The sequence below is a fragment of the Sturnus vulgaris genome, chromosome 3 (assembly GCF_052056855.1).
Source record: "Sturnus vulgaris isolate bStuVul1 chromosome 3, bStuVul1.hap1, whole genome shotgun sequence".
In the NCBI taxonomy this organism is placed as follows: domain Eukaryota; kingdom Metazoa; phylum Chordata; class Aves; order Passeriformes; family Sturnidae; genus Sturnus; species Sturnus vulgaris.
The window spans coordinates 25484190-25510350 of NC_142245.1; the positions used below are offsets into that span (position 1 = coordinate 25484190).

At 39.3% G+C, this 26161-nt stretch overlaps 1 protein-coding gene across 11 annotated transcripts in view; it reads left to right on the forward strand.

Moving 5' to 3' along the window:
- The window catches only part of MTA3 (metastasis associated 1 family member 3), a 242813-nt gene that overhangs the window by 145646 nt on the left and 71006 nt on the right, over positions 1-26161 (forward strand). For 5 of the 11 annotated variants that reach the window (XM_088161230.1, XM_088161226.1, XM_088161224.1 and 2 more), the window contains one exon: positions 2808-7102. The exons of 1 other annotated variant lie outside the window; for it this stretch is intronic. In XM_088161230.1, the coding sequence (XP_088017356.1) occupies positions 2808-2928 (121 nt within the window). In that variant the 3' untranslated portion in view covers positions 2929-7102. Of the gene's footprint in view, positions 1-1784; positions 7103-26161 lie in introns of those variants that run through there. 5 more of the 11 variants (XR_015802204.1, XR_015802205.1, XR_015802203.1 and 2 more) reach the window with 5 other exon arrangements.

A 26161-nucleotide genomic window follows, 5' to 3' on the forward strand; every position in this document is an offset into this window, starting at 1 on the left:
ATACAAAGCCAAGGCTTTAAAATACTTTTGAATTTGCATTTCAAGTCTGTAATGCATCATGTTTCATGAACTAGTACAAAAGTCAAAGGAAAAAAACCATGAGAAATGGCAATTAATCTGTCCTAACAACTGCAAAGATGTTACCAACGATACAGATATTAAAGCCATTTATTGCCATTGCCAGATAAAAGCTTTATGTAATTAAAACATATGGCTGGTATTAACTGAAAGAGGGACAGGAAATTGAGCATTAAAATTGACTCTGCCCTTAGTTCAGTGAATCTTTGGGGGAGGGCAAAGTGCTATGAGTGAAAGGGTGACAACAGCTTTATCTTTGAATATCGTGTCTTTTGTCAGCTATTATTGCAACCTGCATGTTTAAGCGTTAAAAAGACTGCAGGATAATAAAACCTGATGAATGCCTCTCAAAAAGCTAGACTGCATTTAGATGCTAAATTCTTCAGTGTAAAGAATCCAGTCCCTCTACCTTCTAGAATTTTTGGAGTAAAAGAACGATTTTAGCTTTTAGAGAAATGATTGTTTAAATATAACATGTAATGTAGTCAGTGGAAATTTCCATTCTTCCAGTTTTATTTCTGAAAGGCTGTATCCCAGAAAGCTAATTTCTGGAAGCATTTTCACAATCCTGTTTAAACAGAAGTGCTGGATTGCCTTTTAAAAGTGCATACCAGATTAGTTTTTTTCTGACAGAGTATATAAAGTTAGTTTCATTTATACTCAGTGAGGAGTTGACTCTGTGGCTTGCTTGGTACAATAATAGGGCAACCTTTTTGTTCTGCCTTTCTTTGTGCTGGTTTTTATGGGAACAATTGTATTTTTTACTTTAGTGTCCATACGAAATAATGACGAATTGTAATCTCAAATCCTTTCCTGTCCTTATATATACTGTCAGCTGCAAATTACTTTCATAGGCAGGAGCCTCTTGGCAGTTTATAAAGTTGTCTTGTTAAAAATTCAGAAGGGCAAACAATTATCTGATATTATTTGAACCTTGGGCTTCTCAAATGATTAATGACCACATTCCTTCTGTAAATAAATACAAAGTTTTGCAAAGAAATATATCAAAAAGGGTCCAGTTCTGTAAGGTTTTGCTGAGATGATTCCCATTAGTAATCAGTGTGGGTAATAGCTATTGTCTATTCACATGAATTTATAGAACCTAGCTGTCTCATTATTTTAGACAGACACATTTCTGCCAGTCTGAGATTAGATTCTATGGTCTTACTGTTCTGGAAGGTATGCAATATCTTTGCAATCAATTTAATATCTTTTTTGGCCTAATTTAAGATGACCATATAAAGTGAATACTCAAACAGTAAGTTTTTTTTCTCAGTGGGATTGTGTGAAAAGCTGAAACCTAACTTTCTGGTCATTCCTTTTCTTTTCTTCTGTTGTGCTTATTTCTGGATGGTGCTAACCCTGATTTGGTATTCCAGGCCGTGAAGACCTTCTTCTTTCTAAAGGGAATACATCACTGAACCTTTAAAATATATTAACCAAAATAGATGTATTTTTCAGGCTCCCTTTAACTTCTAAGAGCACAGTATGTTGTTCTGCTTTTTGCATTTTTTTTTTCTTATGTTCTCTTCTGTGGCCCCGTTAGTAAATGTGGAAGCTTACATCCCTGGGGAACAGTCAACCTGTAACTAATTGGTAACAAACTAGCATTTGAAACTTAATATGCAAATTGTTATTTTAGAATTCAATAGGATTTATTTACAGCTGATCATGTATTTTCAATGTCACGTGCCACCATTTTTCAGTTTCAGAGGTAACAACCCACTTAGATGAAAGGGAAAACCACTCCTTGAGTTACCATCTCAGAACCTTGATGCAGGTAGGCACCTCATCACCCTGTAGTTTGTAGGTCACATTTTCGAGTCAAAAAGTGTGAACTAGAAGCCTGGTTTCATTAAGTATTAGAGGCCCCAGTTTGCTTTAATGCATTTCCATAAGCTCTAAATCCCTGTAATTTATAAAACTACCTAAATGAAGACTGGGATTTTTGAGTAAATTCAGAAAATAGGTCATTTTCCAGCAGCATCTAATGTTCAGGTTTCTGCCAATGAAGATGGTTCTTGGCATACTCTGTAGATACCTTTTCTGTGTTTTCTGATACCATACCCTGGATACCCTCAGCATTGTGGTTATCGATTTATAATAGTGAAGAGTCAGAGCAGTTTAAACATAGCAAGGATTTATGCTTCAAAATTAACTATCCTTGGATATTTAGGATTACAATACAAACAGCATGGCCACATGCAGTTAATATGTTTCCTTTATCAGCTGAAAGTCAAAAACGAAAGTGTATTTACTGCACCTGAATGACACTAGTAAAAATACCCAGAGCTCTTGGTCATGTGTTATCTGCAGAAGTGGTACAGTGTAAATAACAACAATTGCTCCCACTTTTACAGAAGTGGTACATTCATTGGGTGCTAACAAGGTCCTTTCTTCTGTGGTCCTTCATTCCAATATGTCACATGTGAGGATTCACTACCTGGGCATTCTGGCCCAAGATTTCATGTAATTAAATATTATTATTCAAGAATTATCTAACACCAATTCACTTTTTGACGAATCATTATCAGACAACTCTGAATTGATGGACAGGGCTGACTCTTGTTGACTGCAAGTCTCTTTTCCATGAACTAGCCTTCCTGCTCTGGTAAGAGTATTTGTTATGTTTGTTACTGGCTCTTGTGCAGTCTTCTGTTAAAGACTGAGATTTATCTCTTCTGTTGTCTCTCTCTTCCTCCCCTCCTTTCCTCCTTCCCTCCCTGCAGAAAAATCCGTAAGAAGTTCACCAGATCACAGCTGAAAAGAGCTTCCAGAGCGCCTTGTTCTCCAATCATGGCAAAGTCAAAGTCTCTCATGAACAATAGGCCAGGATCCATCATACACTGAAGATATAACAGCATCAGCACCATAATAATGTCAAAATCGTGTTTCATTGTGAATGCAGACATAACAGGACTTCCCACATCTCTGAGACTGAAACATTGTGTGGACATATTGTGGCTGGGTTCTGTGTTCTGGGCAGGATCCAACAGCAGCCCTTGTTTTCCCTCATCTCTGCAAGGGCTACTTGTGGTTCACTGTACAGGCTATCCTGGATTCCCTCCGTTCCCAGACAACAGTGTTGGCTGGTCAGGGAGGGGCTGTTTGCACTGGCCCCACTGAATGGATGCAGAGTCCACCCATCACATTTGTCTATGCCTTCTAGTGGCTCAGCAAAAATATGCAGCTTTCAAAACTATTGCAGTGTCTTTAAAGCAGGATTTAGCCTTGAAGGGTTACATTTTCAAACAGAACTGCAGATTTGGAGTGTTCATATTTTTCAGTGTTGGCTTGAGTCACCTTGGATTTGATTTTTCTATATTGAATGTCCACAAGGACAAGGTATTGTTCAGTAGTTCTGAAAGTTAGACAGAATTAGAAAATGCCCATAATTTGTGGCCAATTTTGAAAATGTTGGCCATATTAGCTTAGGTTAAAATCCTGGAAAGTATTATATGTGACAGTGAACATCCAGCTGGACTAGTTGCATGTGTAGGAACTGGTCCCATTGTCTCTGTATTTGAAAGCATCTGCCTATTCCTTTGGGTGTTTTTTGCATTTCTTGAAGCCTATTCTGAATAGTGAAAACCAGCAGAACACCGTTCCCAGAAAACATGAAGAAATAGATTATTTCCGATTAGTAATGTCTCTCCACAAAATAATTTCTACATTTTTATATGTCTGGATAAAAAGAGGTCTTGCAGAATGCTTTGAATTCATAAATGTAAGGCTACAGGTGGATACTTACCATGGAGAGATGATGTGCCTTTTGAAACTACTTGTAGGAAACTGTCAGTCTCCCTGAAGGTGGGAATGGCAACAGAGGCAGGTCTTTTTTTCTACTCAGGTACTTACAGGTGAACAATCTCTGCCCTACTTTGAAATCCAGAGAAAACCAGTGGGTAGCACTGCTGTGTGAACCTAGTTAGGAATATATCAATCATTTAGGCAATCTGTCCTTCAATAGGTTTAGATTCCATATGGCTTTTAAAGATGTGGTCAGACACTGAACATGTCATAGCAAACTGAGATGAGCTTCAAGACTTTTTTTTTTCCTCTCTCTTTACTAAGTAGCTCCAACAGTATAACACAGATGTGACGTTTTCATCCAGTTGTGGATGTGCACCCAGCTTTGTGGTTAGAAAGACAAGGATGTAAGTGCCATCTCATACTTCTGGGTCATCCCTCAAAAATGACTTCCCCCCATGCATTTTATTGTTTCAGTCTGAAAGAGCATCTGTGATCTCAGCCTAAAATTAGCCATACTCTCCATGTAGAATTTCGAGCTCCTAAGACAGTGACCCAGATGCTTCTTCAAAGAAGAAAGCACTCTGACCTCTTGAAGGGACTTGCTGATGATTTTCTCTAATTCTGGATCCAGGTCTTGTCCACTGTCCTTCACCAGCAAGAAAAGGGTGGATATGAGGCGAGGCTGATGACATGAAGTGCTTGCTCTTAGTGCCCTGAACATTTTAATGAATGTCGTTGATTCAGACTCAGTTGGAGAAGACCTGGGATTCATTTGCCTACAGTACTTTTCAGTAGCCAATGAAATGTGCAGCCCTAGGAGTCTCTTCTAGGTACAGGATCTGCTTTTTCCTCTAAACAGGAGGGATTTTTATCAGATAGCTGAGTAGTGACAACCTACTCTTATTAGTAAGACTTGCCTTTATTAACTGCAACATATGGAAACACCTTCTGTATAATAGCTTCCTCACCCATTAGAATAAAGAAAACATGATTATTCAGCAATCTGTTTGACTGAAAGTATGAAAAACATGAACATAACGAGCTTTGTCTCCCTCAGACATCACTGAAATCACATACAGCAGACTCATTTTCAAAGTGTTGTTAGCTGTAAGGTGGTAGATTTTTTTTTACCCTGCCTTATTAAGCTTGTACTAAAATGATTTCTTTTAGTCAGTGTGCTCCAGTGTCTAGACAGTATTTTGTAAAATCTGTGTGTTCCTGCTTTTGACAGAAGTATTAGTATCCGTAATAGCCTGATGCGAAGTCATTTTTTCTTCTTTCCCTCTGAGGAGAGAGAGGCTGGTAACACAGCTCCCTGTCAGCAGCAGCTGCCTGGTACCCTTATCTTTTGCATCAAATAGCCAAGGTAAGGAGGAATCCTTTGCAGCTTCATGCTGAGGTGCTTCCTCTGGATACGCTGGAAATAATGTTCCACTTCTGCCCAGCAGAGCCATTTCCCAGGTTGCAAGAGCCCAGAGGAATTGCTGGAATAACTTCTGCTCTGTCCTTCAACTGTCCCACATGCACTGAGATATCCTCTCTCCTACACTGCACACAGTGCAGGGAGAAACTGCACCTTAGTTTTTACCTGCTCTCTGTTCATCTCACCCGTCCCTCAAGATGTTCTCCAGAGATGGATGCAGGATTTCCCTGGCAATTTCGACTGAGAGCGTGGATGGAAGATTTGCTGAAGTTGTGTTCCTCCTGCTGGGTTTGGGCATAACCATTTAAATTTTTGTAGAAATTGTGAAACTCCTCAGCACAATATCATGCATTTCCACGCTTTCTGTTGAGTTAAAATACTTTTCACTGGCTGTGAGCAAAGATGACACATTCCTGCGTAAACTGAAACAGTATATCCACAACAAGTCAGAGCTCTGTACTTTTTTATCAATCTTCCCAAGTTACTTTAAAACCAGCCAGCATCTATCAGTCATCAACAATGACACTGAGTATAAACATGAACCTTGTAAGCAAGGACAAGAAGTTTGGTACTTACCATGATATGAGTGAGAGAATCTAGGCAGCAACAGCGCTGCATTTACAATATGATTTGTTTTTCTGTTTGCGAAATAAGAAATCCTTCTGAAAATTTGCCTCTCCACTTACAAATACGGGGCTAGAAAACCATGCAAAATGCACAATCTCTTTGTGTCCAGAGGCCTCATACAGAAAGTAGGAAGATTGTTTTAATGTTTAAAATGTCTGTGTTGCCATTTTCAACTATATAGCTACTCTGCTCTCTTGAAATATTGTGTATACTGTTTTCAGATTATTTTTAAAGGCCCCTACTTAGTGATGGAAGTTTTGATTCTGTAGGATGGAAAAATAAGGTTTTGAAATACTTGAGATTGCCTGAAGTGTGTTGGTCATATGAAAACATCTTTAAAACCAGTATTTTGATTGAAAGGCAAATATAGCCTTCGTTTCTGCAGTCCAAACCTTTCAGCATGTTATGAAAAACTGGAAATTGGAACTGATGTAGAAAAAACAAGGAGTAGAAATGGTGAAATGGAGCCTGCACTTACAGAATGTGCACTTTTTTAGTAATCTAAAGTAAGATTTATTTTTTTTAATAAACATAATTTCAACAGAGATACTTTCCTAATTATGAATGCTTAAATAAAATGGAATGGCTGCACAGTAGTTTCTCATATAGTCACAGCATAACATGCCACAGCCTTTTGCAGAGAACAATTATAATCCTTCAGAAATACTATATTACTGGACACAGTGTCTATATGTGTATGTACTGCTATGGTAATGGAATTGTTAGAATCCTTTTGAAATTTCAGCAAAATAATATTAATTTTCATTTTCTTTTGAACCTTCTTTATATAAACCTGTGTCTTCATAAGCCAGGGGGGTTGTCAAAAGATCTGAGTTTATATAACTGCATAGTGGATTTTTTTAGAGTAAGTCAGGACTTTTTTATTCAAATGTTGCATGTTGAGGGAGGAAACCTAATTTTGGAATACATGGGTTTTGGATAAGAGTTTTGAGGTTGTACTATATAGTGATCATCAAATTTGCAGAATATGCTCCTGTTGCTCATAAAGATTTAACAGTTGGTATTGAAATACAGTATTGATTAAATAAAAAAGAAAAAAATTAGGAGTTGTCTTTTTAAATTTCTGTTATCTAGACTAAAAGTGATTTTCTCAATGGAATGGTAAAACTGGGAAGCTCAGTGTTGGGTGTTTGAGAATGTGGAGCACCTTAGAATGAAACAGTACTATTTGATTTGCATTAAAGTGTCTTTGTGTACAAACTCTGTGACTCTCTGTCCTTTTTGCAGAAAACTAAATTTCTACATTGGTACTGTCATCCTGTTTTACAGTAGGCTATTGAATAGTCAAAAGACTGAAGATTGGTGAACTGCATGAGAGTTTAAAACACAAGTAGATAACAAGGGGATGAGGAGAGAAGACTCAGAAATTGGGAAAAGTGAGACATGAGGTATTGGTCCTTACACTGGAACACCAGAAGACTGCTTAGGATTGAACTGAACTCTAGGCAAGAGTATTCATAGTCCACAAAAGCAATACTAGAAGTTACAGTGCATTGTATTCTCCAGTGAACTGGCCCAGTTAAACTTCTCAGGTTGGTATTAGTGTCAAAAACTTTGTATCTTCTTTTGGTAGCACGTGGAATTGGTGGCTTCTATGTAAATACGGAACATTATCTGAATCCTCGTCTTTGATGACATCTAAACTAATTTCTGCAAATTAATTGGGTATTTTTTTCAGAGGAGAATGATATAAAGGTCTTCTGAACAGAATTAAGGAAGGCTGCTCACAGGTATATTCAAGGCAACACACATTAGGAGATGTTTCCATCTCCTAATTCCCCAGTCTGTCTTGGGGAATGCAGGATGCTTGGTCCACAGGCTAAATATTGTTTCAAATGTTTGTTTTAGAATGGATAATCTTTTTCTCCTTCCCTTCCCTCCACCTCCTCCCCCAAAGACACCTGTGTAAATCCAAATAGAGGAGCTCAACATCTGTGGTGCAAGATGAGTTGTATTTACTAGTCCTGGGTGTGAAGCATTGGTATGGAGGGGATAACCTCTGGAAGCAGTCCTTTGCTGGCAGAACTGAGGAACTGGGAATCTCTTCAACAGGCTTGGACAGGCTTACAAGGAATCTCAGTAAAAAAGGAGGAGGTCCAAGGTACTCATTTTTTCAAGGTATGACTGTAAAGCCTTTCCCATGTCTAGTTGAAATAGGTACCTAAGAGATCCCTATATAGGTACCTAACTTTAGTTTCTCAGCTCTTTGGTTCACTGTAAAGGTATTGATCACACATACAAAACCTCAGCAATGAAAGGACATAAAACATTTTTTCTTTCCTTTGCACTACAGTCAGAAAAAAAGAAAAAAAATATATAAAAAATACCCCTGCAATAAAAACCAACCAATCAAACAAACAAACCAAACCCAGAAAACCAAAAGCCAACCAAATAAAATATCCATGGCTCTGCTGTCTACTTGAAAGCAGAAATCATTGGACAGGGCATTTTGCTAAGGGCTGAGTTTTGTTTTGGTCCTTGGTATATGCAGAATTTTCATAAACCACTGTAAACACAGAAAGCTTTTCTGTGAGGCTGGTCTGACACCATGGCACTTTTCCATGAAGTCAGATGCATTATGGCTGCTCCATAAAACAGGTAAGTAGTTGATGCATGCGTGTTACCAAATTAGTATAAAAATCCTACGTGAGCTTTAGGGCCTTGTTATATTACAGCCACTTGTTACCACTGTGGCAAGAACAAAGGTTCTTCAAATATACATTATTTGTGTACACATTAAAGTGTGCTCCTTATAAGCTAGGCACAGGGACCTTTATGTAAATTAAAACTTGTTACTACTCATTTCAATGACGGTGAAACCTAGATGCCAGGCCAAAGAACTGTCTGTGGCCAATAAAATTTAAGATACACACTCAAATCAAAGTCCACTTTGGATATTCCTTAAGCATTGAAATTGGCACTGATATTCTAAGGACATTTGTTTTTGAATAGCTTAATGGAGTTTCTTAAGGAAGAGACTCACCTTCAGGAAATCAATCTTGATCTGTACTGCTTTGGGAAATAAAATGGGAAGAGAAGGTTTAGAGATAGATTTTGATGTTGATTCTCTTCCTACCAAGTTGTCAGTTCATGATTGCAGAATTTCCTCACCAAAACTAAGTCCCAGTGAGTCTGGAGGAATATGGCAACTCTAATTTATTTGGAGGGATTTTTTCCCCCTGCTACCTAGCTATATTATTACTTCGGAGTTCTGCTCCTCAGTAATCTGAAACAATAGTTTTATTAATGTGGAGGAGGCAATTCATATCACCTTTGGGTTAAAGGTGGCTCTTTCCCTTGTTTATTTTGCTTAGGCACATAAAAAACTTTTTTGTATAATAACAGCAAAAAAAAAAATTCACAGGCATTTGTGGGAAGCTAAGAAGTAAATAGTGTACAACATTAAACTAGCAGGATATTGCAGAATAGGACACTGAATGTGAATTTCTTTTCTTACATGGGTACGACTGTTCATGACTGAAGGATCATCCTTTCAAAGTGTCCTTTCTCTTGCTGTTCTGTGAACACTGCACTTGCTTTTCCTGTATTCATCAGACTCCTCCACTGTGCTGTCTGCTCTGCCCAGTAATCACAGTGGCAAAATGAACTTCTCATACTTTAACTTTTCAATAAGATAAGTTACTGGGGTGGATGCAATGAAAATTTAAAGACTATAATATTGATGAATGGCTCTATATTTGTTTTCTTTCCTTCAGTCTTGATTTCCATTGGAATTTTAATATTTTTATCAGGCAATGAACCTAAGAAAAGTTATGCTGAATGCCTTTGATCCTTAGGATATGCATTTAATCTATAGTTAGTAAGTTATGTTGCACAGTCTGCTTGCAGGAGCCTGACTCAATCCCAGCTGTTGGATAATCCTGCCTGTTGTTTATTTTCTGTATTAGTGACTGTAAGTCCAGTATTAATTTGCTTTTCCAAGCAGACTAGGCTCCATCCTGCCATTTGTACATGCACAGTTAAGGCATGCTTAAGTATTTTCTCCTTTTTTATGGTCTCTGCTTGCTTTCCTGTTCCTTGTAGAAGGGCAAGCTTGATGATGCTCCCCTTCCCAGTGTGTGTGGGTTTGGCTCAGTTGCTGCTGGGTGCCTGGGAGAAGGAAAGGTTGGATCACTGCTGGCTGCCCCTTTGCACACACGGTCCTGGGTATTACAGACCACTCTGATACTTCCTCTGGAGTTCTGAGAGTGGGGACAGCCTGTCAGGCTGGTGCTGCTGGCACACATAGGAGGAGAGTGTCTTGCTCTGTGGCTAAAGAAAGCTCCATGGCACTGCTGCTCTTCGGAGTGTAATGAACAGTTCAGAGTGGCTGAGCCCTCTGGAGATGCTCCCATTCCACTGCTGCATAACTGGAATACACTGCCAGCCCTCTTATTTAATGGTGTATTTGGATCCCAATGGTATATTTGGAACCACTCCCCTTCCAAGTTGCTTCATCAATGTTCAGGCACTCTAAGCCTGCTCTATTATGTTTTCTTTGCTTTGTTGAACCTTAATCTCTATGGATTTTAACTCACTTTTCAGAATGATGTCAAGGAAGATTATAATCAACATGCTATAAACATCTAGAAATTTTTGCTCCGTCACCCCTTCATTTTTCAATTTAAGGCCATTTTTCTTTTCCATGATGCTTTCCTTTTCACCTTCCTTTCCTTTCCTTTGGTCTTTCATTACTGATAAAGAATAATCAGACCTTATTTAAAATTACAGAGTCTTCAAAATAAAATATTTGTACCTATCATGTTGAGGGCATCAAACATCTGATATGGGTTTATAGCTCAGTAAGTCTGGGCAGTGTATTGGCCAAATCATCAGAACTAAAGTCCAGATAAATATTTTAAACCTGCTGAGGTTTTGGCTATTTGGATCTAGCAGTTTTGTATTTTCCCCTTCCAAAAATGGGGACTTGCTTCAGTCTTGCAATCTCAGGATATCTGGCTTTTTTTAAGAGGAGTTCTGCTCCACGGTTTGGCTTGACTGTAGCTATTTCACATTTGTTGCCAGCCTGTAATTAGACCGACTGCTTAAATGCTGAGTAGCTTTCTTCTGTTTACTGCTCATATGGATTAAATGTGCAAGATTTCAATAGAAGGATATAAATGAAGTGACTGCCTAGCTCTGGATTTTCTCCATCTTCCCTTGATGCACTAACGAGAATCAATTGCAGTTGCTTATTATTTTTAAATAGCAGTTAATTTGAGAAAATCTGATTCACTAGCTCTTTTCATTTTGCTGATTTGATTTCAGCCTTCTGCCCATCTGGGCCAACCTACATGTACTGTTCAAAATCCAGTGCTTAAACTCACTTGTGCACATAACCCAAGTCAAAGGCACTCAGCCTAACAACCCAGCAAAGCACTGTCTGCAACAGTGTACTCCAACTCTCCGTTTTCTTAATGCTAAAATCCTCAGTGAGAGAAGGGGCTTTACTTTGCAATTAATTCTCTCTTGTGCCTTAAAGAGAATCAGCGTGATTATAGAAAAAAAATCCCTCCTCCTTATCCATTTAGTTCTCTGCATGTTCAGACGTGGTCAGAGTATCTCAGACTGGAGTTGCATAGTCAGAGAAATGGTTTCCTGAGCAGATGAATTTATTCTGCCTGGGGATGTTCTGGTGGAACCCCACACTCACCATAGGAACTGTAGAATTAATCTCTGTGAAGTCATGTGGCACTTCTAGAAATGGCCTTCTGGTCAAACTGCAGCATCTGTGCAAATCCCCCTGACAGTAATAAAGAATCCTGAAGAAGGATTGTAGGCTAAGCTCTAAGCTCTTTAGGTTAGGGCTAATATCCTCCTGTAATTATTTAAAAATGCTTTTTAGATTTATAGCCTCATGGCAATGTCTGGGGTGGAAAAAAAAAGACTATTCAGGAGCTGGTAGTGTATGCAGGGTCTGTATTTAGACAGATGCAGAAGTGGATGTCACTGGTTTCTGCAGAGGATGTATGTTGTTATCTGATGTGAGGAAGAAAAAGATGTATTTTTTCTCTGCATGAAGGGCTGGGTGAGGGTTTCTAGTTCCTAATGGTCTCCCCACATTTAAATCCATGCTGATTTCTGTTCACAACTTGTTAAATGCTTTTCGTTTCACGGCAAAAAAAGATGGGATAATACACTGTAAATACAGGGTGGTTGTACGTGATGAAACATTGCTTTTTTTCATTATATACACACAGGGAAGTTGAAATGTTATTTGTAGAGGATAAAGGTGAACTTTGCTCATGATTTTATGAACTTCTTTATTGCACAGTCCTCTTTGTGCAAACAGCACTTGACACTCTCTTACCTTTTGTTATTTCCAGCAGATTGGAGTCATTTGTTTTTTTAATGTTGATCTGAGACAGAGCAGCAGGTGTTGGATAAAAAGAATCAAGATCACTTTCTGGTTTTGTGATCAAATATTTAGGGGGATTTGTGAAGTACTGTAAAATTCAATTAGTTTTGCTTCTTAATGTCCTTTTCTCCCAGACCACTGATTTGCAATTCCGGCATAACTTGTCATGATTTTTCCAAAAGTGGCGCTGTTATCTGGTCTGGGCTAAGACTTTTAGCCCAGTTGGTGTTGCTGGGGTTGGTGTTCACTTTGCAAACTGCCATGCTGGCTGAAGATGTCACCCTGAAACAGCTGCTTGCCACTAATTCACTGCTGAAAGATTCTGCCCTCTCTCAGCAGACAGAATAGATGGATTGCTGTTTGCTTCAAAGTTAGATTGAAAATTAGGCTTAACTCTGGCTCTGAAGTGAGAGAAGGAGGATTCAAGTAAATTCAATAACAATGAGAGAGGGGAGTAGGGAAGAACCTCTGATGGCCATGGAAGAAAAATAGCTTGGGTCAGAAGGATCTGCAGCTGCACAGCCAGATCTGCAAGTGGCCATCTGTCTGCAGCCCAAGTCAGCCTCTGGGTTTGCCCAAGGAATTATCAGCCCTGCAGGAATAAATGACATCCCATGAAGAGTTATTAAGATACTGAAAAAGTAGCAAATATCTCCAATTAATCAATGCGATGTCATCAGCCAGATTCAAGCATCTGTATATTTCTAATTCATTGTCTGCATGCCTGTGACAAGTTCAGCATTGCTGTCAGTGCCTGCTTCTCACCAGTTTTGTGTCCTCACCTGTGTCTGTGACCACTTGTGTTCCATCACTGCCAGTTCAGGAGGGTCTATCAGGACTGGACACCTACTGAACAGTGTCAGACCCTGAATTGCTGAGTCCTTTCTCTCTGCACTACTTGAAAAGAGCCTGATTTCCTCAAAACTCAGATTGTAGTTAGGATAAAGGTCAGTGACTTAGTACACTTGGTACAGTTTGCTTGAAATGTCAAGTATGAGAACTTTTCCATAAACTAATAGGTTAATCCAATATGATCAGTGAGAAGGAAATAATTCTGTTTTCAAATGTTTCCACAAACTCAGTATTGTCATGAACACAGATACTGAATTTCTGATGGCTGGTGAAATGTATTTCTGTGGTGTTTGGAGCTGTGTACACATATTCAGGTAATTCATTCCACTCTCACTAATGCAGGATGCTCTAAATGACAGCAAAAATTTCATAAATATGCAACTAAAAATCAGGAGTGACTGTGAACAAAGTGGGCGAAAAGAGAGTTTTTGTAAAATAATCAGCAGTCAGGAAGAGGCTCAGGTGAGTAGTCAGTTTTCCCTGATTTCTGGATATAGGTGTGTAAACGTATTTTGCTAATCTCATGAAAAGTCTATCGAAGTTGCCATTCATTTTTTAACTTGAGCACCATCTAGTGTGCATGATAAAAATAATTTTAAAAGTAAATTTAAGGCCAGATCATTATGGCACTTAGGAGTGGAAGTGCTGGCATATTTTCAATGTCAAAAGGGAAAAAAAACCACGTCAGAGCTTACATCCTGCTAACTTTCAGTAAATCAAGCTTCAAGTGACATTCTTGGGAGCCCACTCCCCCCTTACTTTGTGCTTCACTTAATCACTTGCTTGCACTTAAAATAAATGCAAGAAGTCAAATGCACAAAAATAAGTTTATTTATTGGCAAGCAGCTTAAAAATAAAAAAAAACCAGAATGAAACTGGTTTTTTCTAAATACAAACACATCTTTGTATACTCCTGTTGTATATAATGTACATATAAATGCATAGTCCTGTATGTTGCTGAAAGCTAATACTTTCTGCTCCACCAAACCCCTGGCTTTCAGCTAAATAGATCTTCAGGTATTCTCTAGATCTACCAGACTTTGAATACTCTCAGAGATGAGTCTTTCCTGCGTTCCTGGATCAGAGTGAGAGCATTTATGAAAAGTTCAGCGTGCTTTAATTTTTCCTGCTAACATTGCTTTGTGCAGCCTGTGCCCACGTGTGTTTTGGGAGCAGCCCAGCTGTCACTGCCACTGCTAAGGAACTTCCCACTGCTCTTTGCAATGCATTTGGTTTGCACCTCTACTGGGAAGACCCTCTGACAGTAAATTCTGCCCTTTTTCTAATCATCTCACATTGCCACAAATAACGAGATTAAGAGCTGCTGCTGGAGGAGCATTACTCATCCATCAGTCATTCCTGCATCACCAGTCACAGTTCTGCCCCTTGCAACAGGAGTTTCTGTGATGAGGGAAAGATCTCTGGCTCCCATGAGTGCTTCTGGCTTCTGAGGAGTTTTAAAATCAGAGGAGATCAAAACCTACCATTAGATTTTTTTTAAAAAAGCTTATTATCTATGCATCAAATGAGAGATTATTTTGGGAAGTGGGAGGCAAAGGAAGGGAACCTACCAAGATTTTTTAAAACTTTCAGCTTGAGCATCTACTGATTTTTTTTTTTCCTGCCATTATTTTGTGGAAAGAAAGGCTGCTTAGGCATACAAACCAGCATTGTTTTAAGCCCAGAAATGAAAGCCAAAGCTGGTGGAACTATACCCAGAGAATCAAGTTTTCTTGTAAGACTAAGACAAGGAAAAAAACTCATTTGGGGCATTTATTTTTCTCAGTTCAAACAAGTCTCTGGGAATGGGCATCCCTGGCCAACTGTTCTCTGGCAAATTTAAGAGCTCCTTGCTTCTGTAATGTTTCTGAGACATGGCTCTAAACTGAAACAATTCAGATCAATAGCTGCAATTTTTAAAGCTTAATAGCTGTATCTGGATGAAGCTTTTGAACTCGATCTATCACTTGCTACCCAGACATATGGTCTCTAGTGCAGCACCAACTGCAAATTTTCTCCAAAGCCACACATCAAATGAGTTGTCAGAATACATTGTTCATATAATAAGCGATAACAGCTGCATTATGGTGAGTCACCCCACTGCACACTGGGGTTGAGAACTACTCATCACCTTGTGTGTGTGAGACAGTTGTGATCCCTACGATCTAGGGAACACATTAATAAACCCTGGTTTTAGGGGGATCTTCTGGTGGGATTACCTTCTCCACCCAGAACAATTTTTCTTTGAATTATGGTAAAACTATGCAGTGTTGGGCAACCTCTTTAGGCAAGAGGGAGTTTTCCCTTTCTGGCCATTTTATTCACTCCAGGAGTGAAATGCCAAATGGTAAATAGACTGAGCTAGAAAGAAAGTCGTGCCTCAGTGTATGTTCAAGTGATATGGCAGAAAATTGAGAATGCCAAACATTCATGAAAATAATGATAAAATATTTTTGAAGTTAGATCCCCTACTGTTATTAGTGTTCCATTTCTTGTCGGGTAGTTTTATGACATTTATTTTTGCTCTGATTGTAATATCAATATTGTTGGAATGATTCATAACAGACTAATTCAGCTTTTCTTTTGGAAAGGGAAATGTTGCCACACACCAGGTGTTGTGTCTAATCTGAATTTTAAAATCGATTACAAAAGCACTCACAAATGTGTACTTTGTTAGGCTCTTGAAAAGGGACAGGAACTGCTTATTTTCCCTGAAGTGGAACTGTGTTGAAGAGAGCAGCAGTAAAGTGATTTATAAGGACTGTGAATTTATAAGTCTTCAACCTTCCTCTCCCCTCCTGCCCCCTAACAAATCAAAAGACTTGTAGTCTCCTCTATCACTAAGGCATGATTCCCATTCCAATCTCACCAAAGTTCAGGTGGGGTTGTTGCTCTCTGGTATGCAGCATAGAAACTACCACCAAACTAAGGATTCTAGCACTGCTGGAATTGGTTTGCTCACCTGAAACACACAGCACAGAGAATTTGGTGGTGCTGTCTCTTAGAAAACTCTGCTCTGGTGGTTCTCCATTTCTTTGTGTAATTTCTGGAAAGTTTAGTTTAGATCTTTTAATGCTCCTTGCACAGCCAGCTATCAAAGCTTTTAGCATGAGAAAGAACTGCTTCCCATTAGTGCTTTACTGTCCATACAGGACTTCAATATCTCACAGAGGATTTGGCTTTATCATTTAAACATGGTTCAAGAGGTTTGCCATTGTGCCTTTTCGTCAAAATTAGAATTTTGGATGGGATTTTTAAATGGAGTGTTTGCAAACAGAGGTGCCGATTATTTTTTTTCCCAACAACATGATTTTAAAAGCACTTTGATTTGGCTTCAACAGTAGTTTTGTAATACTTGAAGGCTGATAAGTTTACTAGAAACATACTTTGAGCCCCATTCCCTCCAGGACTTTCTTTAAAAAATGGAATCTAAGGGTGATAGAAGCGGCTTGGGCAGTTGTATCACATGGAATGAGGAAAGGGCACCTGGGGAGCATGAATTGTAGTCTGAGGCCGGGTAGAGTTAACACCACAGAGCTCACAATCTACATGGGGCTGTGCTTGAGTGTTTGCTACAGTCCCAATGTTGAAGAATTAACTGTTCACACTTTTGAATGAAGAGAGCTGCTTGTCTGATGCCAGCGAAGACTGAACACCAGCACGCCAAGTTCCTACCAGAACAACTTTGAAAGAGGTATCCAGAGAGGTACAGTACAACTCTCTCCAAATGTTGCTGGTTTTCTGTCATTTCATTCTGGGTGAAAAAGTAGCAATTGGTCCTATTCCCTGACCCACTCATCTGTCTGTGTGCTAGTGGAACACCACTTGTGAAGGTAAGGAGCAGGATGAGCTCAGTGAATTCCCAGCTTATCAGATGTTCAGTATTTGTTGACATCTCATGAAAGAAGATGGAATGTCTGACTGAACAAGTGGATTATCTGTGTTTTCCGGTGGTGTTTTGTTTCATTTCTTATTTTATTTTCTGTTTCTTTTTGATCATAAGTGAATACTTTTTTGTCTGAATCTGAAGGCCACACACCTGCATGTTCCCATTTCCTCACCCTATAACTAACCCCTGAAAGCAGCAGTTCCCAGGAATACTTAAAATCTTGTTGATCTTATAAAAAAGAAACAGCCAGTTTTAGGAGAATTGCTTAGTTTAACAGACAGGGTTTATAAAATGACTCTGAACAGCGAAATTAGGACCAAATGAGAAGTACACTAATATTTGGTTGTGGTTATGTTGAAGAGAATCCTTTATGGAAAATTCTAACTGCTATATTTTTCATAGACATCTATTGCATATCGTGTTTCCAGGAGCAATTGGATTAGATTTTGTTACTCATATCCCTCTTTGTGTCTGGAGATTAATGTGACCTCTACTTTTTTTATTCTGTATGTGTTTTTTTTCTGTGGGTAATGACCATACAAATCACTGAGATAACAAAAGTAGAAATAGACAACTAAACATCCTTAAATATATGTCTTGCTCATTTTTCTGTTTAGGGGCTTTACCATCAGCTGTTCTATAACTCAGTGGAATTGTGTCTTATAGCAAATTCCCTGCCAGCAAGCATATCAGGACATTTCAGACTAGTGCAGCCTTATCTGGGGACCTTCAGTGCATGCTTTAGGATCCTTCTCCTTTAGCAGGCAGAACTGTAGCCTGGGATAGCCTGAGTAGCTTCAGAGAGCATATTTACTGTCTGAATACTTCTGCTGAACCACCACAATTTAAACCACAGCACATGAAAGTAAACTGACTGTAGTTCTTCTAAGTACTTTGGACTAACAGCAATGATTCAGAACCTGCTGCATCAACAGTTGAGTTGTTCCTGCAGCAGAAGCCACTGTGAGTGATGCAGTGACTGTTTTGCTTGAAGTTTGCATTATTTCAGCTGGCAGCAGGGGAACTAGAAATTGTCCTTATGCCAGGTCACATTTTCCTCATGTGATCTTTTATCTATTATCTATTTATCTAATTTGATGGAACCCTTAAAATAACGTGCCACAGGCATTAAGGGTGGTTTCTGGTCTGGATACAAAAACCAGAAGAGGGTTGCTGGAGATAATCACCTGACAGAGAAAGATGTGCAAGGACACTCCCACACGGTCACCTGCTTTGGTCTGCTTGTGTTTGGACTTTGAAGGGTCATTTAATTAATTCATAAAAGTCCCCCACAAATGCCTACACAGCTCATAACCCTTGATCAATGCAAAACTCCCAGAGATTAGAGGCACTTGTCAATAACAAGTAGATTGAAAGGAGTCGCCTGGTGTGACTCTGGGGAATGGTGCTGTGTGGGGCCAGGAGCTGGATTTGATAATCCTGATGGAGCCCTTCCAACTCAATATGCTCTCTGATTTTGTGACTCACTCTGGGCTATTACCTGGGAATGGAGCTTCTCTAGAATCCACAGTAATGTATCCATGCTCATGATATTCTATTAAGAATAGCTCTCCATAAAAGAATACTTCTATAAACGAAATAGTAGTTTAAAAAGGGTAGGACTAAGTGGCTACCATGTTTCAGTAGATAATGCCCTGGTCCAGTTTTAAACGATTCAAGCCTTAGATCCTTTGTCATGGACTAGGTACAATCAATCTGGGATTTGCTGCTTAAAACACCTCCTGTCTCTGTAGATTTGTCACCACTGAGCTCTGACTCCATTTTACACTGCCAGACCTGTCTATATCACATCTGATCCACAGCTGACTTCAGCAGCTGTAAATCAATACATCTTTTGTGATTTCAATGTTGTTTCCTACTCATCAGCTGATGATCAGACCAAAGATTCATTAACTGACTTTCCTATCTGGGTTGTGATCTGTAGTTCTAGTTACTTAGAGTGATGGCAGTTTTTCTCCTGGGTTTAACTTTTGCTCTGGGTTTATTTGCTTTATTAGAGCTGTATTTTATTGCACTCCTATTCTAGCAAGTTACCTTGAAGTAGCTTATTGAATTTTTAAAAAGTACATCTTTAAATGATAAAAAAGTGGAATCTCCATTATAAAATGTCCTGCCTTCAGAATTATTTCCTGTAAGTTGGTGACACCTTTCTGGGTTTTGATTTTTTTCATCTGTCATTTCCAGACCATAGCAGATATGAGGCTGTTTAACTTTGTGTCTTAGGTTCCTTTTGACAGAGGTAGCTAAAAATCTAGAACGTTTGCTCATATTTCCATAAAAGCAAACAATTGTAATGTATGAAATTCAAGCTCTCTAGTTTTTCATTTCCTGTAGGAAAAAGAAAATTAAGCCAAGTGTTTACTCTTTGTGACTTCACGTTTCTCCTAAAGATTTTAAAAATCCAGAGATTATCATTCAAGTGCTTTTTCCTTGCCTTAGAATCACATTCTGATCTGTATTTCTTGTATTTTGTATTTTGGAAGCAGTATCTCAGTAAGTTTGAATACACAGCTGCCATTCTAAGTGTGTTACTAAGGGTGAATGTTCTCCATGTGCTTTTACCTCAGAGAGTTGTTCCCGTAGTCCTCCTTATGAAGAGACAGCTCCTCTGAAGAGGCTTACCTCATATTTCACTTCCTCCAGAATTTTGCATGTCTTGAACTGCTCTTTTCTGTTCAGAGCTTTCAGAGAGGGTGATGCCAGCTGGAAAGGGCTTTGTCTTGTCTTCCCTTCGCAGCTGCTTGCTCAAGAAATGTTCTCAGCAGCCACCACAAGAAATGGCAAGAGTTACTTAAAATAATAATACTCTGTAGCTGCAGGCAGCAATCTCTGCTCCCTTCTGGATTGTAGGTGCTCCTGCAGCCACTGAGGAACCTTCTGATGCAGGTTGAGGATTTTGAGAAACAGGGGTAAAACATCTTCCCCAAATTTTTAATCATGAGTAGCTGAGATATGCATAGCCAAGAAGGGAGCATTAGGATCTCTCTGTATCCCTTTTAACATTTTGTCTTCTCAAAAGCATAACAGGAAAGTCTCACTTGCCAGGAGTAAACTCTAAACTTCTGAAGAAGGCATGTGGCCCTTGGCAGTATTTGTATCATGATGTGCAATGGGATGCAAAGTGTCATGGGTTAATACTTTAAGGTGTCAAGCTCATGGAAGAGGAAATAAGGGAACTCTGTTTTAGATGGGAGAGGAGCTCTGTTTTTAAGAAAGGGGTTGAACTTCCAGCTCCTTGGAAGTAATTCTTTTTAGCAATCCATTTAAATTTAAAATTAAGTTTGCTTGCTGTTGTGAAAATCGTGCTTCTCGAAATGATCTATCTTCTTGGGCAAGCAAAAGGAAACCAGGCATTTGCAATGCCAGTCATCTTGAAGAATGCACAGGCACAGTGTTAAAAATGTCATCACAGCATAAAGTGCATGGCAGAAATACACTCAAGGACCAGGAAATAGGAGAGCCCATGTAACGCCATCTCATGACAGTTTGTGAATCATTTGCAATGGGTGGGGTAGAACCTGATTCTCAGCAGGGTCTTGCTAAGTTTCAAAGTTAGAATTTTGATGAGATTCAAATATGAACAATATTTTCGTCTCTGATAGACTGGTGACCTTCTTGGATAAAGTGAGGAATAAACTGTAGTTGGTTGGTTACACCCTGCACAAAAATACAATTTTGGGTATTATGTCTGTACTCACAGGAAATGGTTGCCAGCTACTTGTGAGGGCTTCTCTTTAGGTCTAAGTGTGCTTACTAATGTCTTAATTTTTATTTCTTTCTGACGCCTGAGGATTAGTAGGAATACCTATTGCAGTTGATTCTTGTTTACTCTTTTTGATGCTTGCATGTGGCACAGAATTAATGAGCTCTTAGAGCTGGGAAGTGCTTCCAGGTCCAGAGTTAGCACAGGTTGGCTGTTGTTCTAACCAGAAAGTAGTTGGAGTGTTCTGGTCTAATTCCAAGGGACAGCTTGGATGAACTGTTTCGTTCCTTAGAGGTGACAATTCATCAGGATTTTCTGTATTAGGAAGAAAAGGCAATATCTCTACTGTACTGAAGAGATTGTGTTTTATCTGCCCAGATTGCATGAGTAATCGAATATCTGAACGAGACAGAAATCCCAGTTAGGGCAAACAAACAGAAGTTGAAATGACAAAAAGTTTTAGTATCCCAATCAGTAGAATAGCTGTGATTTGTATTAGAGCTTTATATTGGCATTTTTTATTAGCATTTATCACAGTATCACAGAAAGGTTGTGGTTGGGAGGAACTTCTGGGCGTCATCTTGACCAGTCCTCTCTTAAAGCAAGGCCACCCAGAGCCAGTTGCTCTTGTCCAGATGGCTTTTCAGTATCTCCAGGGAGGGACAGTCTGTAATCTCTCTGAGCATCCTGTGTCCCTGTTTGGTCATCCTCACACTACAAAAGTGCTTTCTAAGGTTCACAGGAGCCTCCTGTGCTTGTTTGTGCCCATGGCCTCCTGCCTTTAACTGGGCACCACTGAAAAGAGCCTGTCTTTGTCTTCCTTACACTCCCTCTTCATCTTTAATCCTCTCCTCAGGTATTTATACATGCATTGGCAAGATCTGCCCAGAGCATTCTCTTCTCTAGGCTAAAGAGTCACAGTTCTGCTGTTTATTCTGCTTCACCCTTTAAGAACCTTATTGGCTTTTAGACAGTTCATAGCTGCTCAGTCATTAGCTGTGATCAAGAAAAATGAAAAATCTTTTTCCAGGTCTTGGCTTGGCTGTAATTGCAGGATTAGCTCTAACACAGTAATGGAATTCCCTTTGGGGTTCTGATTTCTGCATCACACTCTGCCTTGGTTGTAGGGCAATATGCAAAAAAACCCCACATCACAATGAGATCAGGATCTAAATGTTGGCCATTGGCTTCCTTGCTGTGGGATGTGCCAGCGTTTGTGCCACTTTGCTCTTCTGTAGCCTGCACTGGCTGGGTGTGCCAGCTCCCTGGTCTATTTGAGCCTGGACAAAGTCCCTTAAAGAGACCCACAGATAAGGACTGTTGATATGGTGAGAATTGATAGGGCAGGTGGGGCATGGGACAAGTGCTTATGACATTGCTGAGCAAATGGAAAGCAGCCACCTGAAATTACTTCTGTGTCTAATAAGAAAAAATTATTAGGGATTTTACTGAGACAGAATCTGAGAATAGAGCATGCTGTTTGCTCTGCTCTTTTAGAAAAAACATGATGGAGACTTGCTGTGGAGAGAAAGCTTGATGTGATAATCACCAAAGATTGGGTTGCAGAATTTCACAATTTGGTTTTGAGTGATGGGGAAATTTATATACATTTCTCATTTTCTACAGACATCCTCTTCTATTTCAGGGCCTGTATGTTTGGAGCAGTGATGAATGTTGTGTGTCTAACCTGTACTGCTCTTAGGTCAGAGCAATGAGTTCCTCGTGGCTGGGCTACCTTTGCTGCTCTGGACTTTCACAGGACCAGAAAAGAGAGGAGTTGCCCTCTGGCCACTGCTGGTAGATGTTCCAGAGAGCAGCTCTCCTGTCTCAGCTGTCAGAAGGAAGCCCAGCCAGGGAATTTCATTCTGCCCATGCAGAGCATGGAGCAGCCCATCCCATCACCCATCTGCTGGTGACACTCCTGTGCACCCAGAGAGCTGCCTCTGGCACAGCCTCTGTGCCTTCCAGCCAAAGCTGCCTCTGGCAGCCCCTCCAGAGCTCTGCATGAATTTTGACTGTGGCTTTGCATCAGAATATTCTGAATTCCTGTGCAATTGCACTGGTGTCATGTAAGGGAGAATAGCATCTGCTTTGCACTAGCTTTCAAATGGGTTTTTAAATGTATTAGTTAGGTTGGGTGTATTACAGACTGTTCCATGCAGGTATAATAAGCCTGATTGATGTTTAAGTACTATTGCATACAGTGAATTAAAGTGCAAAACTTCCATTTACTTCTTTCAGTATTTTCCAGTAATTAATTTTTTGGTCACATCCCAAACTAATCAAGAAATTCTGTAGTAAAAGCTATTGGACAGATTGATACCTAGCTTTTTTTTTTTTTTTCCCCCGTGTATTCTTACTATACTGTTGTTTAGAACTAGAGGATATAAATGAAATAAAATTATAGAACAGTAATAAATTCATTATATAATTCATTAAATGTAATGCTTAAAGGGACATTTTTCAATGACATCTCAGTAGCAAAAAAAGCCATTAGGGTAAGTATACAAAGTTGGATAATTTTTCTCAAGACTCTGTACTACATTTGTCACTGCCATTGAATTTGCTGCAAGTGATTTGGATTGCTATTCTAAAATTAAATTTGGAATTTATTTAATTTTTTAGAAAATACTGCAACAAAAGTCTGAGCAGAAATAAACAAAGATGTTAAAAGGCTATGTATAACCCACATCAGAAAAAAAAAATTAAAAACTCTTGTCAGCACCTCAGGTAGTACAGAAATTAATTAATAAGTAGGCACTCTGGAAATTGCCTTCAGCAAGAAACTATCCTTGTTTCAGATACATAAGAACAGTGTAACTTCAAAGGTGCAACACATGGTGATTGTCAAGCTGCTTGGCATCTCCTTCTCCACTTCCTTCACCTTGCAAGGAAAAATTGGAAGGAAAGACTAGGGATCAGGCTAAGCTCTCCTAAAGGTATTCAGCCATTTTCCCTGGTATGTGCAACCAGCCCCAATGATTTCTTGATTTCAGAAGCCTTCTGTATCACAAATATGAAAGAATCAGCTTCCAAAACCAAGCCCAGTCATAAGGAGGAAAGAAACGAGTTGTCTGAAACTTTGGAAAATGGCAAAAATCTTGCTTTAAAATTAAAACAAAAAATGTTTTTAATGCTAGTAACTTGCACCAAACACTAAGATTCTGTTGGTAAAAGTATAGCTTTAGATATTTTTATGGTACAATTTTTTTTCAGGAGATTACAAACTTGATCTCAAGAAGTTCCTTAGAAATATAGTCGTCACAATATGCAGAATCTGATAATCTCTTATTGCTAATTTGTCTCAAAACATAAAAGCAGACAAAAATCTATTGAGAGAAAAAGATTAAATTAAATAATTCCATCAAATTTTACACATTTCTAAATTTTTAATCCAGTGATCTTATCTGGCCATAAACTTAGCCTGTGAAAACGCCACACATCTCAAAGTGGATGGAAGCACCTAATTTTCTATACTTAAATTCTTTTACTTGAATATCTAATCACCATCTTTAGATATAAAAAGAATATCATTAAGTTGGTTGATTAAGACTGTAAGGTCCTTGAGGCAAAGTGCTTTGCAAAAATTGCTTTTTAAAGTCTTCTTCAAAGACCCATGGTAGTATTAAATGCATGTAAGGACATCAATCCACACATTTTCTTGCAGAATTTTTATTAAGTAACAATGATGTGAATATCTTTGTACTGGGGTAACAAACTCCTTGTTTCCTCTATTATTTGCTACAATAAAATCGTTAAGCACTTTTAAGAAACAGTTTAAATCCCTGAAAACCAATATTCATTAATTACTTTGAAGGTAAAATATTTGAAGCCAAGCTGATAATGTTTATTGTTAATATAATTAGCAATAAATGTTTCCATTTTAACCACTGGGAATTCTTCCACCAGTAAGATAGATGCCTGAGTAACTGCTGAGGCAAAGATTTTCTCTCTTCTATGCTGGAGATCTTCTCCCTCCACACTATGTGTTGTGTTTGTATCTGTCCAAATCAATTATTTCATGTAGTGACAGTGAAGGCATGGGAATGGTTCTGCCACATTGGACTATTTCTCCCTTTGAAAATTAATGCCTTCTGTTTGCCACGTTTGTTGACAATGTGAGGGAGACCATTTGTAATTGGATAGCTTAGCATTATCTCTGCTGAATTACAGGAGCCTGATTTAAAGACAAATTTGTTCAACAGAGTTAATTTGCCAAGTAAGGAATGGCTTGTCCTAGCAAAGTGCTGGATTGCACACACAGGCTACTCTCCCAACATGGTGTAGTATTCTTTGTAAACTTCTTTATGTGTCTCCTACCTTATTTCAAGTAAACGAAACTTTAAGAGGCACAGACTAGGAAATATAAAGCGTTAAAAAATCACTACAGTTGCGAACAAAAATTCAAATTCCTGAACAGGTTGTTATATTTTTGTCTGAGGCACTTTTCAACCTGAATTATCCTGTGATATCTCTTTAATGTTAAATTCTTTGAAGTCATGTATATAAAAGTAGAATAAAGCCCCCTTCCACTCGAAGTTTACCTTGTTGTGAAGCACAGTTACAGCTGCTTTATCGATGAAATGCTGTTGGTTTTCAGAAGTGTATGCTGCGCTGCTTCAAGGCCAGGCTGGATGGAGCCTTGAGCAACCCAGTCTAGTGAAAGGTGTCCTGCCCAGGGAAGCTGGGGCTGGAATTAGATGATCTTTAAGGACCCTTCCAACCCAAATCATTCAGTGTCTTTATGATTGGCAGACATTTATGCAAATCAGTTCCTGTATCCTGAAATAACCAACCATAGCTTCAGGTGTGCAGTCTAAAGGTATTGATCATGGAAAAATTGAAAGAATGTGTTGCTGGAAGAATTCCAGGGTTTGGTAAGAGTTGGGCCTTGCTGAAATCTTCATGTGCTGAAGAATCTGGGAGCACTCAGAGCTGATAACCTGGGTCCAGGCTGCCACATCCACTGGAACACGTTGGGTGTGCCAGTTCACCAAAATGGGAAGGGAAGCAGCAGGAAATGTGGCTTCTCAGCACTCTGTCAGGCCCTGGCTCCCAACCAGGGGTAGCTGTGAGAGCAGGGAGCCCTGAGCACCCTGCAGAGGAGCTGCTGTGGAGCAATGTGCCCCAGGTGGGTCACTCAGGATGGCTGCTGTGGGTCCTGCAGCTGCTGGTCCAGGGGAACCAGCGCTGCAGCAACCCCCCAGAGCTGGTGAGGGATGATTTTTGGGTGCACTGCAGGTAGACATGATTTACAGTGGGGTTTTGAATCTCTCAGGTAGCCCTTCCTGGCCTTCTGCTTCCTAAAGCTTTTAAAAGGCTGATGCACTTTCCATCACTTGAAGAGTTTTGTTCCTGCCCAGGGTAGTTCTCACAGACCCCGTGGGCTGCTAATGGAAGTGGGCAGCACTTTATGCCTGCCCTGCGTCCTGGCCC